The sequence below is a fragment of the Triturus cristatus genome, chromosome 4_1 (genome assembly GCF_964204655.1).
Source record: "Triturus cristatus chromosome 4_1, aTriCri1.1, whole genome shotgun sequence".
In the NCBI taxonomy this organism is placed as follows: Eukaryota; Metazoa; Chordata; class Amphibia; order Caudata; family Salamandridae; genus Triturus; species Triturus cristatus.
The window spans coordinates 1,043,479,025-1,043,495,689 of record NC_140585.1 but is presented as its reverse complement, the minus strand read 5'-3'; the positions used below and the strand labels follow the sequence as shown (position 1 = coordinate 1,043,495,689).

Below are 16,665 nucleotides of genomic sequence, written 5' to 3'. Positions count from 1 at the left end.
CTCTCAGTATGTTCAGTGAGCTTTTAGACTAGTCTATTAGTGCTTGTTACACTAGGGTAACTGCTTAATTTTTACCAATGATGGGAGTTATTACCTTCATATCCTGGAGTTCAGGTATTTACTACAACCTGAATTCCAAAAGTTTGTGCATGGCAGTCCCTATGGCTCTGTGAAGTAGAAATTGACCCTCCCATATCTTCATGTTTATTCTGAAGTGCTAGGAAACTTCTAAGAGTGTCTCTGCTGTACAAGTCACCTACTATTTTGATAGCCTTCTTGGCCCAGTTTAGTATCTGTCTTCAGTTTGTCTGTTGCAATTGTGTTTGTATAGCCACAAGGAGTAGTTTGTTAGTATATGGGACGTGGGTTTGTGTTATTGACAAAGTTCTATGGGAGCAATGCACTCTTCCATCTCTTAACGCCTCCATCAATGACCACATGCAATTTGAATAGGACGTCAGAAGTAGAACCAGGAAAAGAAGAATGGAATAAGAAGGAGAATTAGAGACACTGGACACCACCACTCTGGTTCATCACTGCTGCGGGGCACTGTAGCTTGCACAGTGAAATGGATATCCAAAGGCAATAAGAGATTCTTTGTATAATTTTCCATGGCAGTCCTGCATCTTACTATGACAATGGATGGATATACCTTAGCTGTGGTGTCTCTGTGTAACCACTGTCTGTTCTCTGATGTGAAATTTGTTATTCCTGCAACATGAGCATACAAGAGATAAGTAACTTCGATATACATTCTTCAGAACATCTTCCTGTTAGCAGGATAATTACCACAGGCTTCCTCACTATACAAGCTCTGCAGAAGACAAGTTTAGCTTCTACTTGACTTTTGTGCTGCTGCAAACAGTAATTAATAGGCATTTAATGTTCTGTGATCCCTGTCTTAGAAATTTTTATATTCCCTACTGGAGCTCTCAATACATTACACATACTCAAATAACCTTATCATGTGTAAAATTGTCTTCTCATAAGAGTTCTCTTGTTCTGTCACAACATAAAACCTCAAGGTTAATGCAGCAATGGCTAACAGTCTTTTGAAATGGTCACTGTTAAATGTTGAAGGCAGTTCAAGTTTGTTTTCACAGTGTCTTGAATTTCTGAAAACTTCTCTGCATTTTGAATATTCCCCAATAACTCCACGGTAGCAAATGTTCTTTAAAAATGGAAATTCCAAGTCCGTCTGTAACACAACTGGTGCTCATGTAATGCGCTTGGATACCTTCAGGTCGAGTTTGTGCTATATAATTCTGAAAAAAAAAGTTTTTGTCTGCAGCAACTTTGTACCATGATTGCTTAGCAAGGATATACCCAGTAATTCAAGTTGGCCACCACCATTTCCAAACAAAATGAGAGTTCAGAGACTGCCGGGAAATGTCGATCATCATCCAGGCACTGTCGCCTAGTGCTTTATCCACACATGTGAAGCCTGACACCCGACCGTGCCAATGCTCTTTGAGAACTGCCAGCTGTTCTTTCTCTGAGATGAACACAGTGCAAGCAGGTTTGGAGAATCACTAAGCCGTGCACACCAAGTCTTAAGCAAAAAGAAAAGTCTACTGACATTCTTAATGACACCTTTGCCTTAATTATTGAAAATGTCTCATACCCATCACATTCATTTAGGCCTTTGTGATGTTGTAATCTGCTATTTTCCTAGAAGTCAGAGATTTTGCACCTATCCTATTTCTGAAACTGATTTGTTTTAAATTTCCAAACCAGATAATGAGCTACCTATAACCTTTAGACTATATAAACAATTTTGTGGAAGGAAAGTTTCCATGACGTAGCTATCTGCATTTTACTCAATCCTATGTGTGACTACAGTTATGCTTTATGCATGTTGATAGCCAAAACGTGTGATGGTACTTTGAGATGTTTGTAAATTAATAATGTTATTTTTAAAGCAGATAGATAATTTTTTCCAGATCATCTTTGCATGGGCCAAATAGCAGTTCTATTTCCTAAGATGTAATGTTACTGTGCATTAAAAATGTATCTTTCCATTCTGACCCTATGTTGCCCTCCTCCGGATCCTCTACCCAGCTCTGTACTCCCTTATGCTCCATTACTTCTGCTGTTCACTGAATAAGTTGAAACAATTTAGGATGTCTGTGTTCATGCAACCACATCTATCCTATCCATAGATCTCAATTTCAGACTAATCACAACCACCTTGTTTGGAGCAAAGACAATCAACAATGGTTAGTTAGTCAGTGTACTAATCAACTACGTGTCTCAGAACAACATAAGGGGGTGCACCATTCCAGATTTAGGAAGGGAAGCATTGTAACAAAAATACAGCTATCCTTCTGGTTATTGACAATGTATTCTACATCAAGGGCACCAGCAAGCTTGCCACCTGATCCTACGAGACTGGTCAGAAGCTTTTGATACTGTAAATCTTGAAATCTAATGTAGCGTGCCTGTGAATACAAATTCATCCACTGTTTTGTGTTTCTTGTAACATTTAATACAGTTTGCCAAAAATGTGGAGTCAAAGATTCAACTTTTTCCAGCGGTATCCAGAGTTCCAAAAAGACCCATACTGAAAGGATTCTGACTGCCATTTGAGAACCCACAGACTCTTTGCTTTTCCTGCACCCCTTTAATGACCTCCGCTGAAGATAGAAAGGGGCATGTATTTTTGCCTCATTCCTTTTATGCCTGTGTTTAAATGCATCAACCCTTCACCTTGCTTCAAGCGTGGTTCACAAACCACGCCTGAATAAAACTAACCAGGCCTCACAGGCAGGATCAGTTGGTGTCTGGTAGGGCCAAAGGTGGAAATTGGGTCGTATAGTGGATTATTTTCTGATATTGGAGGCAGTCCATGCTAGGGGGGTGAGTGGTCTTCTCTGGTGTGGTATTTTGAGGACCATAATTTAAAAAAGCTAGTTTCTCTGATTTTAAGAATGTCATTGTGTAAAACAGTTCTTGTTTCATGGTGTTTGCATGTTTCTGAAATAATGTTGGTACTGGCGTTGCTCCACGTTGAGGCACTTCCTGAAACTGGTACATTTAAGGCACACCGAACTTCTGCTACTGGAAAAGGAAAAATACTGCTGTCTCCAACACTTCCAGATGTTCCTAAATTGTTCATAACTATCGAGCTGTTAAATCCACTATTAATCCGTTAACGTGGGTGACGTGAGTAGCACAGAACAATATTCAGTTGATGCACATTTCTCTGCGACTCATAATTATTGCACAGACAATGTTGCATACACAGAATAGATGCTTTAGTTTGGGGTTTGCTTGTTATCTTGCAGAAATGTGAATAAACAGTGGTTATGGTCCTTTCAATGTTATGTCAGACTGCCTTTTAATTGCAATAATTTATTTTAAAATGGGTGGGAGAGGTTGGCGCTAACAGGCGCTGCACAGTGTTAATTTCCTAAAGTCTAACTGTCTTCTGTCTGAAAACTTGATTCACGGTCAAAGATACTTTATACTGAGGTTAACTGGGGCAAAGTGAAAAAGAGAGAAGACATTCCAAAAATAAGCAGCTCATTTACTTTCCAAACTTCCTGAACTAATTTGTTCTGGAAGACTTCACATCCGCAGAATAAGAAATGGTCCAGCTGTCTTGTAACAAGGATTTCAATTTATTTAGATAATCAATTACAGTGTTGCGTGTTTCGAAAGTTCATTTACTAAAGAGAGTAACATCTTATCAGTTTGGTTTTAATGTGATTTTAACTCACATTTCTTCACAGAGACATTGAAATCATTGTTTGCCCAGATATAGTGAGAACTGGTTTTCCGGATTAATTTACAAAATTGTAATCCTTTTATCTATGCCTTTTAATCCTACCACTCTTTCTGATTTACTTTCTCCTTACTCCTCCAAGCCACTAAGGCCCTCGTTATGAATTTTCAGGATTTTGGTGTGGGCTGGGATCGGGTAAAGCTAGGATTAGGGGGGGGTGAGCAATGTATGCTCCCCGTGGTGCTGCGGGGCCATACCAGGGCTAGGGTGTGTTCCTGCATGCAGTCCCTGCTGTGTTTTCACCAGTTGCAAATCTGCACCTGGTGAAACCAGACCCTGTGTCTCCAGGCTTGGGATTAATGGATCCGGAGACACCACCTACTTGGAATAAGCCCTGGCAGTACACCCCTGGAGTTTGCCCTTCGGCCTGGATACCACAACTCATAGTGAGAGCCTAAGAGCCAAGTAGCCTGGTGCTGCACTGATCAAGCGTTATCCAGGGAGCTTATAAATGGTCTTTTCCCTTCTAAAAACCCAGTGTATTTTTGTAAGTTTAACCATTTGGGAGACAGGGTAACACCCTCCAACGCTTCAGACCTGTCAGAGTCCTTTTACCTGTAAAAGATGGGTGAAGCACTGGTTTCATATTTTGGTAGCAAATTGAAAGGAATCCTGTAACAAGAGGACATCAGGACGAGGAATCCGGCGAGAGTGCTTCCCTGCCCTATGTTGGTCTCCTGGCAACTCACTTGAGAGTTTTTGTAGGTTTATTTTTACCTCAGTGAACATGGCAGCTAAGCTAACCCACTGGCGGCCTCCCTGCTTACAGGTCTTGGCTCTGCGGTCCAGGGGGCATGCAGAGTGTAGCTCTTTTATATAGAGAGGTTCTACTGCCCTCTTTATCCAGATAGGCAGGCGTTCCTATACCCCTTGGGAGATGTTGCCTGCCAGCTCCCTCCATGTAAAGTCTATGCTGTCGCTTTTACATGGGTTCTTCTGGCTGATTTCATGTATGAGATATATGAGAGTTTTAATATAAATCGAGCTGGTATCTGTTCTGCTGGACATTCCAGCTCCCTCTTGCCCCTCCTTTGCACTTGCAGAAGCTTGGTGGGTTGGGGAAGGAACCAACGCTTAACTATGTTTAGCTTACACCCTGTGCAGGGATGGCCCTCTCCCCTGGGTGACTGTCATTTTCCTGTAGCCAAGCCCCCTTGCCTTGAATTAATAATATTCCTTCTGGGAATAGCACGCAGAGGTACCAAAAGACACTGCAGGTGTGCAGCAGGCTTGCCCCCATGCAGTGATCACACAGTGAACATGTAGGAAAGATGCTCCTAGGACTGGATGCGCACCCAGTAATTCAAAAATAGCTAACCCTCGAATTGAATCACTGTGTTCACCTAAGAAAAATAAGCAAAGCTTTATTGTCCAGTTGACTATTCAGCTTTTCACTTATCTTCTGAGAAATGACGCACACCAGGGTGCTGGAGTGAGTAGTGACCCAGCAGTGGAATTCCTCTTGGATAACCATTCTCTCTGTTAGGTCAGAGATTAGGGAGGTTTATGTTTCTTTGACTGATGTGCATGCAGAAAGGAATTTGTTACTTCAATGCTAGGAGCTGGGTTTCAACTTAGCAGGTGAAGGACTTATCTCCAGACATAGCATAAAATCTGTTTTCTTTGAGGAGCAGTGGTAGGTGGCTGTCGAATAGGGGCAACATCCTTCATCCCGCATTTTGTATCCCTCAGTTTTTACTCCACAAAAACTTTTACAACCCAGGGCTATACACCACAAACTGTTACAACGCATTACGCAAAGTAACGCCCACCTGTGGAAGAGGTGTGGCGCAGCGGGCATGGTGCCTGACTCCCTGACTCCATGGGTATTTTTCCCTGTGGGTCCCCTTCTATTATAACCTATGAACTGTGATCAGTGTGGTCTCAGGTACATGTTCCACCTCTTTATGTGTTATTTGAGGGTATCAGAGTGTACTGGTGCCTTGACCAGTGGCTACTGGACGAGTGGGTCTCTTGTAACTGTTCCTAGATAGCAAGCACCCCTGCAATGCAAGTATTGATATTGTTGCTCTAGCTTTGAAGGGTAATCCTGTGCAACGTGGACTGTATGTTACAATATCAACAGTGTTTATGGTGCTTAGCGTCTAGGCACTATAAAACTATTTGGGGAGGCAGAACTCTAGACCAAAGGGTCGTAGAGACTCCTGGAATTTAAGGTGTATCTTAGGTTTATTTGCAATATTTTTCTTGTGTATATTGAGGTACTTTTATTGTATAAAGTAGAGTACTGATTGGACATTGAGCTTAATAGCTGGTATTCAAATGTGAGCTGTAATCTGATTGCCTAACCCACCTCACCTCACCTCTTTGAGTAAGCCTTGGACTGCTCTGTCTCACTAGCCCGAGAGAGTCGAGTGCTGGGCAGAAGTATTTGGATATCCAATTTGGGGTCTAATAATACTGTGATTGCAGGACTCCAGCAGTGAATGGCTCCAATTGATGCAACTGGAACTAGAACACAGTAAGTTATTGACTGCCCTGGCTCCATAGAAACACGTCTGTCATAGTCGGTAACTTACTTCGTTGTTAACCAGACTCTGGTGTTTGCCGCCCACCAACATTAGAGTTTGAAGTTGTCCACTACTTTCTGTGCTGCAATGTGTTCCAGTAAAATGCTTCTTTTTTTTAGCCTGGACAACACAGCTGTATGCCAACTATTTGTTAATGTTTTGTTTATTGCTTCCATAACCTTCTATTATGAGGAGCAGGTAGAAGTGTATGTAGGTGCTGTTGCTACCTAGCAATGTACAGTTGCATGTGGTCCTCCACGGGTCCTCTTGCAAGCACTTCCTAGGGGCCACATTTTCAGTGGGATGGCAGTACTAAGGACACACACAAAAATACAGCCTTCCCTCAACAGTGTGAGCTTCTTGTATGCCACTGTCTCTTCCTCCTCCTCGTCGGTGTCCCTCCCTACGAGAGTGCCCTGCTCCCACTTTCTGTTGTAGAGTAAGGAGCACTGCCTCTGCTAAGCAGGGCTGTCCCAGACAGATTAAGTGCTGAGCATTGAGCGATCTGCTGCATCCTATGTGTTTGTTCAGACCTGGTATTGACAACATGCCCTGCCACCCCACTGCCCTTCTCCTATCTGCAGAGAGCTGGAAAAGGAGTGGGAAGGCAGCAAAGGCAGCTCATCTCCAGCCACTCTGCCACTGTTTCCCATCTACCTTCAACGAGATGAAGGAGGCCCGGAAAGACGGTCATTTATCCCATCCCACACAGGCATATCCGAGTAGTAGAAAGAGAAGGGAGCAGGGGTTATGTGGCCTTGCTTGCAGAACAGATCTGTCCGCGAATCAGAGCAGCAGCCACATACAACAGAGGGCATGGGGGAGTGGAGACAGACAAGAGAGATGGTGTGTGTGTTCCTAGTTGTCTAGTGAATTGTATGAGATGGAATATTGCCGGGCTTCATAAACACCTGGCCTATTTGAACGTCGCAAAAATGTTTTGTCCTTATGATAGTATAATGCTCCATGAAACATCGAAAGGGGACCTTTTCGGCCTCAGTCTTTGCATGAATGTGAAACAAGTGTTCTACAGGGAGTTTGTATACAGGTATTAGTCAAGGTAGTGACCATGCAGTTTTAAAGTGGGCCAACATGTTTTAGTTAAGGTTCGGTTACAATTCGACTGTGAGTCTTCCTGTGAATATCTGCTTACACCTCTATTTATCAGTAACACCTAAGATGAGTTTCATGGGGCGGTAACTGAATTACAACTGATGTTCAAAGAGCATAAAGAAGCAAAGAAGGGTGATGTGTAACCTTGTAAAGAACTGGAGCTATGCTGAAGCTAAAAGGAAAAGCCCTGCTGTGTTTCTGAAGTGATGACATCAACAGTTTCCTAAAACACCGGCCAAAATACATAATGGACATTGTGGGGTGAGTGGACTCCAGCGCCTCCTAGAGATTAAATACAGGGGGTAAACTGCACTCTGTAACAACGTCCATGTGTGTGTAGCCTTTAAGGGCAAAGAGAAATAACATGGTCTTGTTCCATGTGTTGCATGTGATGCTTTGCTCAAATGTTGTAGTCACAGATCACTTTAGCTGAACATCTTTACTCACAACTGGTCGTATGGACTGTATTTGAAAGAGTAATGTGCATTCTTGAGCTACATATAACAAACTCTGTTTGTATTTTAGAATAAGCGATCCCGGGATAAGAAACTTTGTGGAAGGCTCTTCTGGGGGGAAAATAAGAGAACTGAACTTGACGAACTGCATCCGCGTGAGCGATATATCCCTTCTGAGAATATCACAGAGGTATGTATTCTTTAAAGTACCTGCAGGTGCTTCTGTGTGCGGGTTAAGATGCGTCTGATCGTTTTATTTTACACCAGTCTTTGTATGGGACATTCTATATCGACAAGTGACACTGGGTTCAGGTTAACGATAACCGCTCGTTTGGACATGCAGTGAAAAGCTAGCAGGAAGCTTGGCCCAGCTGTGGGCTAGGAATATCACACTGATCATAGCTTTGTTTTGCTTTGATATCTATACAGTGACTGGCTATGTTTACAGTTTCAAGCAGTTTGCACAGTATGTTTATAAACTTAATTATAAAAGTTTTTGTCTTGAGAGCTGCACGTCAGAATAATGTGAGTGACTAAGACAAGTGACCCCTTCCTGAATTCATACTTCTATCCAGTTTACTATGTATAGCCGTCTAGATTCTTAGATTGTTCTCAGGATATTGCTACTGAGCAAATGCATATACTACATCAGGGAAACCCAGTGGCCCAAAGGAAGCAGGATAATAACAATATATCGAACAAATTCCTTCCAAACAAATCAAAGTCTGGTACAATCAATGTGACACATTTCTTATTACAGACATAATTAATGCAAGCCAGGATAAGAGAAATCTTGGAAACTAACATATTTTCTTCTCATATGTACAAATAATACACACAGACACACACACACATATATATATATATATATGTGTATGTATGTATATATATGTGTTCAATGACTCCCTGGCACCTCAAAATTACCTATAGCTCACGCCTTCTCCATGCACGGCTTAGACCCTTTCATATTACGTCACTTATAGCATGTTAAATCATAGCATTCCTAACAAGACTCATGACATGTCTAATGAAATTATTTATAAAATAAAGTGCTTCGTAGAGTGGAGAGTTATAGTTAATGTAGTATGGCTAGTGAATTGCCAACAGTGTGTACAGAGGTGCGTGAGTTATAGTAATTTGAAGGTGGTGTGTAAATTATACATTTAAGGTATAAGTATAACTTTAGAATTTCTAGTGTTTATGTGGTTAAAGTTAGGTTTGTATAGAAAGAATTAATAAAGGTTTCCTAGCTATAACTAATCTTTAACCTTAGTTTTTTTTAATTGAACTGCAGTGGTTTTTATATTTTAATAAAAAAGTGTTTCAAATCATAGAGTGGAGTGTTGCTAGGTGGATTGCCATAGAGTACAGTGGAGTAGAGTGTTATACAATGTAGTGTCTTATAGTAGAGTGGTGTGGTGTAGAGTGTAGTAGCGTACAGTGGAATAGCATAACGTGGAGTGGCGTAGGATGGCATGGCATAGAGTCGAATAGTGTAGAATTGAGTGGCGTAGAATCGAATATTGTAGAGTGGAGTGCCACAGAGTGGAATGTTGTAGAATGGCATACAGTCGAGTAGCTTAGAGTTGAATAGTGTAGACTGGAGTGGAGTTATGTACAGTATAGTGGAATATTGGAGAGTGGCGTAGAGTGGAGTGGAGTGGCATATAGTGGAATAGCATAGAGTGGAGTACCCTAGAGTGTAATTCTCTCACGGGGAGTGTCGTAATGATGTAAAGTGGAGTGGCGTAAGTTGAAATGGAGTGGTAGAAATTGTAATGGTAGTGGTGGAAAGTGGATTGGCGTAGAATAGAGTGGTATACAGTAGTGCAGCATAGAGTTGCATGGCAGAGTGAAGTGGCATAGAGTAGCAAACAGTGGACAGGCATACAGTGGAGTAGAGTGTTGTGGAGTGGCGTAGAGTATAGTGTCGACACGTACAGTGGAGCTGCGTGTGATACAGTGGCATGTCGTACTATATCTTAGAGTAGAGGGGTGTAGATTGGAGTGACATAGGTTGGAGTGGCTTAGACTGAAGTAGGATGTCGTAGAGTGGAGTGGCGTACAGTAGAGAGGCATGTCGTAGAGTGGAGTGGCTTGTGGTAGACTGGAGTGAGGTGTTCTAGAGTTTGATTGGCGTAGAGTGAAGTGGCGTGTCGTACAGTAGAGGGGATTGGCATGTCATAGAGTAGCGTTTGGTATAGTGTCTTAGAGAGGAGGGGTGTAGAGTGAAGTGGCATGTCGTGCAGTGGAATGGCGTGGAGTGGCATGTAATCTAGTGAAGTGGTTGGAGTGTCCTAGAGTGGAATGGCGTGTCATAGAGTAGAGTGGCATGTGCAAGAGTGGGGTGGAGTGTGGTATATATTGGGCTGTGGTATACTGCGTAATTTTGCGGTCTACCACGGTGCATGTTGATGACAAAACTGTATATGATTGGCTAATAACTGCCCCTACAAAAGTCAAAAGCAACCCTATTGTTTAGACTTTACATTAGTTTTGTTCTGGCTTTTAACTGTAAATATAGTGTGCTACTGTTTTATAAGTGTATACGAAGGAATGACACAGTTTATATGTGTGTAAAGGTAAGTAGAAGTTGTTTTATATATATTTATATATATATATATATATATATATATATATATATATATATATATATATATATATATATAATATGTACTAAGTGCATTCTAAAAACGATGGTACCACAGAGGTATACTACACTATATTTACCATTAAAACCCAGAACGCGTACACTATGGTCCCAACGAGGTACTCCACAAAACGTTTTATAATAGATATAAATATATCCTTTCAAAACGGCCCCATTTTCCGACAACTGGGCGCTCAAAGTGGTGCGGACACAATACGGCAGAGCCAAGCCGTTTCAAATTTCAGCACTTTTCATGGCCTGGGATAGCAATACGTTTCTGTGCCTCATAACTACAAAACTACTGAACGGATTGTCATGAAATAGCAAGAAGGATCCTTTCCAGACTATAATCTATATTTCTGCCAAATTCCATTAAAATCTGTGTAGCTGTTTTGCCCCTATGTCTGTCCAAAAAGCGCTACTGCGTTGATTTGTTAATGTTATTTGATGTGTGAGAGATGGCTAGGTGGGCTCAGCCCACAGTTCAGGTTCAGCCTTTAATCCTTCTGCAGCTGATAAAGTAACATTGAGTTGGACATTAGTAAGGCCTCCTACTGAAGTGCTGAAAGCCCATGAAATTTGCGATATAAACGTCCATTATTACTTATAGTATTATTGTTCGTCTGAGTCCGCTTAAAAAACGCAATCTTGTTGTTTAACACAAAACCAGTGTAGCAATCATGCAGAGCTCTTATACTGACCCTCGTCAGGTTTGAGTAGTTTGCTATTCTTTTTTGCTTATTCCTTTGTCTTCTGCTACTTGAATATTGCTTTCCTAATTATAAATGCAGCACTACAAGTACAACTATGCAAGGAAAAACCTTGATGGATAAACTTCTCACAGTACACATGGTACAACTTAGACTGGCTGAGTAATAGAAGATTGTATTTTGGGGGATTTAAAAATTAATAGCGCCTGCCCTCTCCTGTGGCTGCAACACAAATGCTTGAGCTATTTGTTTCATTTTCATTACACAAAGGCCTTCAATTCCTAGAAATACCTGCAAATTGATCTGCCTGATTTGGATTTAAAACAAGAAACTCTAATTTACTGTGCTTGCAGTAAGGGGTAGGTAATCATCCATGGCACCAGGATATCCTCATCCCTCCATTGTGCACGTGCTCTGTGGTTTAACTAGTAAATATGCTCAGTTTCAGTCTCCATAAAGAGCACATAAGACCATTTGTGTGGCAGTGTTATATATCCCGCTTCATGGAGTCCTCCTTATTTGATTTGCTTTGCTACGTTTGCGCTTATCAGAAAGGTAATCTGATGCCAATGCTGCGACAGTGCAATCACACAACCTATGGAGTGAAAATGAAGATTTCAACTAATTTCCTAAAATAAAAGTGATCGGCTGCGTGATATAATTTTATTAATAATGCGTTCCACAATGCAGAACCCGGGTAATAAAAAACGCTCTCCTTGCCTAACCTTACACATTTTGGGAAGATTCAAAAGCCATTCATTTGAAGAGTAAAGATTTCAGTCGTGTTTATAGAGTGAAATGAGGTTCTGTACAAATTCAGGGCTTGACCATGAATAGCTTTGTGATTGAAACATATTGACATTAAGTTTCGTTTTTTCACCAGCGGATGCAACTGGTGAGTAAATTAAACTCAATGTCGACATCGTACCAGTACTCCGACATGTTTTGGATGATCTGAGGTTTTAGACTCTGATATTTGGGAAGACTGGTATATCAAGAATTGCAGTAGTCAAAATATAATCCTGTGATGGCTCCGAAACAGTGAACCTCAAGTCTGCTGTCAGTCTGATTTTGTAATAATTTAAGATAGAGAGATACCTGTGCAAGATAGGTGGAACAAGCAAGCTTTTTGTCAAATATAAGTCCTAGGTTTCTCATTGAATTTACCATGGCACAGTATTTCCCTAGAGATGATGGTCACCAATCCTGAAACCAATTAGAAGAAGCCCCTCCAAGACACAAGACCCCAGCCTTAACTCAATTTAGACAATTCTTTCTCGTCCAGGGGTCAAGTACGGGCTAACACTCAGAAGAATTGCTATCCAACCTAATAATAATTTGAGTATCATCCTGATTAGTCCTTGCATCCAGGTTATAAAATAATATCAAACAGGCAGAGGAACCACATATATATGAAACAGAGTTGCGCTTAAGGATGAGTCATGTGGTACTTCACACTAGAATTCCTGTGATACATTTTTTATCAAGGTTTTCAAAATATAATGGTACACAGACATTCTCGCAAAAATGAATACAAAAGAATAATAAGAAAAAAGGGACAAGAGAAAATAAAAATAAAGAAAGAAACAGATCAGAATCATGTAACTATCCTTCAACAGAGTTGACACATTAGGAGCCAACAAAACAAGTACTCACAACAGGCAGCATCTGTTATTAAAGACCATGAGGCTCAGTCCTGCTACCAATTTGCAAATCGTTCTGACTCAGTATGATAAGCCATAGCACAGAGGTGAGGAGAAAAATCCATAGGCTCAAAAGTAAATGGCACAAGACGACATTGGAGTCCTCAAGAGATGGCCAAGTGCCACAGTAGACTGGGATTCACTGAGTCAGAAGGTAAAGAAATGGTCCCCAAATACTTTCATACTCCTGCAATTGATCGTACAAATTGTATATTGTTTTTTCAAAGTGGGCCAAGTGATCATAGCCCCATTCAATGAGCCGAGGTTGAGTGCTCGACTTCCACTTTCTGAGGATGCATAGTTTGGCCGTTGCCAAAGAAGAAAACAGCCAACGTCTCTGATGAGCGGAGATGTCATCCAGCCCTTCCCTGTTGTGTATCAGAATTAAGTTCAATGATGTCTCCAAAGGGTAGGCCCGCACCCTTTGCAGTATTCTCCAAATGTCCTTACACAAATCCCCAATCAAAGGGAAGAATCACAAAATATGGAGGATATCGCATCATGGCCGGTCACAGCGCGAACAGTTGGACAAAGGAGCCAGTTTGGCTTGGTGAAGTTAGTAAGGGGACCAATGCCAGTCGTGTAAAGTTTGAAATAACTGAATTTCATTTGAGCTTTATTTTAGGGAGTTTATAAGTGATTGAAACCCTCTAGTTTCATGACTGAATATGTGTTGTATGCACAGCAAAGATTCCATTTCCGTTGGATTCAGTTTTTGTTGAAGTCAGTTTTAGGTAGTCGTTAGACATCATGTGTGTTTAATGCAGAGGCAGTACCATAGGTGATAAAGCCCATTTGCTGATGACACTTTTATGTAAAATGAAGTATCATCCTCGTATTGGTGGCATGTATGTCTTGGTTGGTTAGAAGGAACCAGAGATGTTCTATGTAGAGACTGTAGGCCCGAGTACGAGTCTGGCGGTGACTCGCGGGTCCGCCACAATACGAGTTGGGCGGCCGGACTACCCTGGGACCACCACTGACAGGGACCCTTCATTCCCTGAAGGTGGCTCGGTGGCAATATGCTTGGAGGGACCGCAGCAGTCCCGCCAAGCATTTTACAAGTTTCCTCTCCGCCAGCGGTGTCATGCAAGTTCCTGCTCCATGTACACCGTGGCGGAGAGGAAACAAAGGGGCCCTAAAGGGTCCCCGGTGCCTCCTCCGCATGTGGATGCATACATGGGGGCATAAAATGTGCCCCCCTGTGTGCATGCACACCAGTTTCTGTACGGCATTAACTTACAAGTCCATTCTGTGCAGGAACCTTGTTGTACAGTCCCATTCTGGAGCCATTTTCAAAGGCACCGACACCTTTGAAAGAGGCACCGCTGTGGGACCGCCATGCCACCCAGCCACCAGTCCACTCTTGAGTCGTAATCTGGCGGGTGGGCATCGGTGAGTCTCGGCAGTGCTGGCGCGCGCCGGTGGCGTACCTTCCTCACTGACGAAACTCGTGATCGGGACCTGAGAATCGCATAGGAGCTTTCGTGTTCCCATAGTAGACAGACACATGAGACTATCTGAACAGAGAGTAAGAGATCCACTTGCACAGACCCACAATGTTCAGCCATCAATGACTAATCGAATCAACACTTTCTCTTCTGCAGCTAGGCTAGGCGATAAGGTTTTTGAAAATGCTAATGACATCATACACCTTTTTGCTACTCTTGCGTTTGTAGAAAAACTGATGGTACGGCATCATATTTGTATGGATTGCGCGGGACTGAAAGCGTTATGCAGTTGAATGCCAGGTGTATGGGACCAGAGTCAGAGGCCTATTGCTGACAGGTGGTGGCCTGCATAGTGCAGGGAGAAGCATAGGGCAGATCCCCAACAGTACACAACAAGCACATCAGTGATGCAACCGCAAAGGAAGAGCCCCCATGTCACCGAGTCAGGAGTACAACAACCCAAATATGACGAACAAGTAAGCAATACAGATACAGAAGCTAACCCGGCACAATAACAGAAAACTGTAGAGAGGCGAATTGACAGATAATTTGCTAAATAATCCAAATCTTGCTTAGTGCCTTGTGTGCTCACTGAGGCGCATCGTCTGGGAGTATTACTGAAACAGAAATTGCCCTCAGATAGCCTCCGAAATCTGCAACTGGTCACCCACTTATAAATGAGTCTTTCTTGGGAGTCAACCGCCATTACCTCAGAGAACCATGCTTTATAGGGCAAGGGACCACACATACCGTCTCAAACGTCAGCGACGTAACATAGCATACTTAAATAGAAGTAATTTTAATTTAGACATGATGAAGGAATGTTTTTTGTCACAAAAAAGAAGACCGTTTTAAAACATAATTTGGATGTGCAGACTAAAAGAGGTGTGCCTGTTGTTACAAGAAACGTGTGTGTGTGTGTGTGTAGCCGTATTCTCTGACTAGGGTAACATAACACTGTACGACTTTTTTGTCACAAATGATGTTACCATCGTAAGGTAAAAATGAAATAATTAATTAAATGATGTCCCCTTACTTCCAAGAAAGACAAAAATAATCAATTGTTTTTTAATAACATTTTGGTAAGGATACACTTAATGTACTTAGGTTTCTTTCTTAGCAAAACAACTTATTTGTAAAGCTTTTGAATGCTTTAGGCATCAGTGCGTTTTCAAAATCTGGATTACACTGCCACTGATTTTGCAGTTTAATTTGCCTTTCACCACATAATATGCCGTTACTTGCGGCATGGTCTGCTTTTCCTTAACCATATAATTTAGACAACCGTGGCAAATAGTTTGGCCCTCTGCTGCAATATTCCAGTGCCGCTGGCTGTACGGTGCTGCTTGGTAGACTTCTCCTTTCTCCTGTTGGATCAGTCTCTGGTCAGGGCGACAAACAAGAAGATGCTGAGGGTCCTCTCTAGTTGTCTGTCCAAGGACTACACGTGGCATGCCTATCAACCTCTTGACTCACAAATGTAGGTTAAGTCAGGCATTTCAAAGGACGACCTACAGGTGTGGATACTAGGCTTCAGAGTTGAACTATGCTTTCAATACCCCCTTTTGAAAACATTACTGCGGAGTCTCCCACCGACAGTTGCATACTATGGTATGTACTTATATAGAGAAATAGACTGCTGCTAAAACATTCTTTGTGTTTCATTCATTCCCTTCCCTCACAAGATTCTGAATGTTTTGCTCATGTTCCCCTTCTTCTCCTTGTTATGTTTGCTTTTTCAGCTTCTTCTTGTTAGACTGGAGTTTGAGCGTTTGACTCTTTTGGTAGCCAGTTCTCATTTGTCCCCAATCAAATGTAAATGTAAATGTCAAGGTACTTATAGAGCGCACTGTCACCAGACGGCCACCTTGCGGTGTCGCCTTTGCGGTTTCCTGGCGCTGATACTCATACCGCTGTGGAACCCCTCCTGGCTTTCCCTGTGAAGTGTCCACTCCTGGGCACCCCCAGGGTGAAGCCAGGCATCCTTAGCGCTGTTGGGGCCGGTGTGGAGGCTAAGCAAGCTATTGCCCAGAGTTGCAGCGTGGGGCCCATGATTAGAATAGGCACCGAGACGAGAATAGACAGGTCCGAGGAAATTGAGCCCGAGCCCCGCCGAGGCGGGAATCGAACCCTGGTCCCTGGCCAGAACTCTGCTTCAGGGTCTGCCGCTCTAACCATTGAGCCACACTCCTCCACAAGTATTATGCGTCTGGAGATGTGGCCTCCAGGAATGGACATCATACCCCATTGAAGCCTACCCATTTC

The 16,665-nt window shown here is 42.3% G+C and overlaps 1 protein-coding gene across 1 annotated transcript in view; it reads left to right on the top strand.

Moving 5' to 3' along the window:
* The window catches only part of FBXL13 (F-box and leucine rich repeat protein 13), a 1,209,524-nt gene that overhangs the window by 859,918 nt on the left and 332,941 nt on the right, over positions 1-16,665 (top strand). The window contains exon 16 of the mRNA XM_085654020.1: positions 7,957-8,076. Coding sequence (XP_085510146.1) covers positions 7,957-8,076 — 120 coding nt within the window. The remainder of the gene's footprint in view (positions 1-7,956; positions 8,077-16,665) is intronic.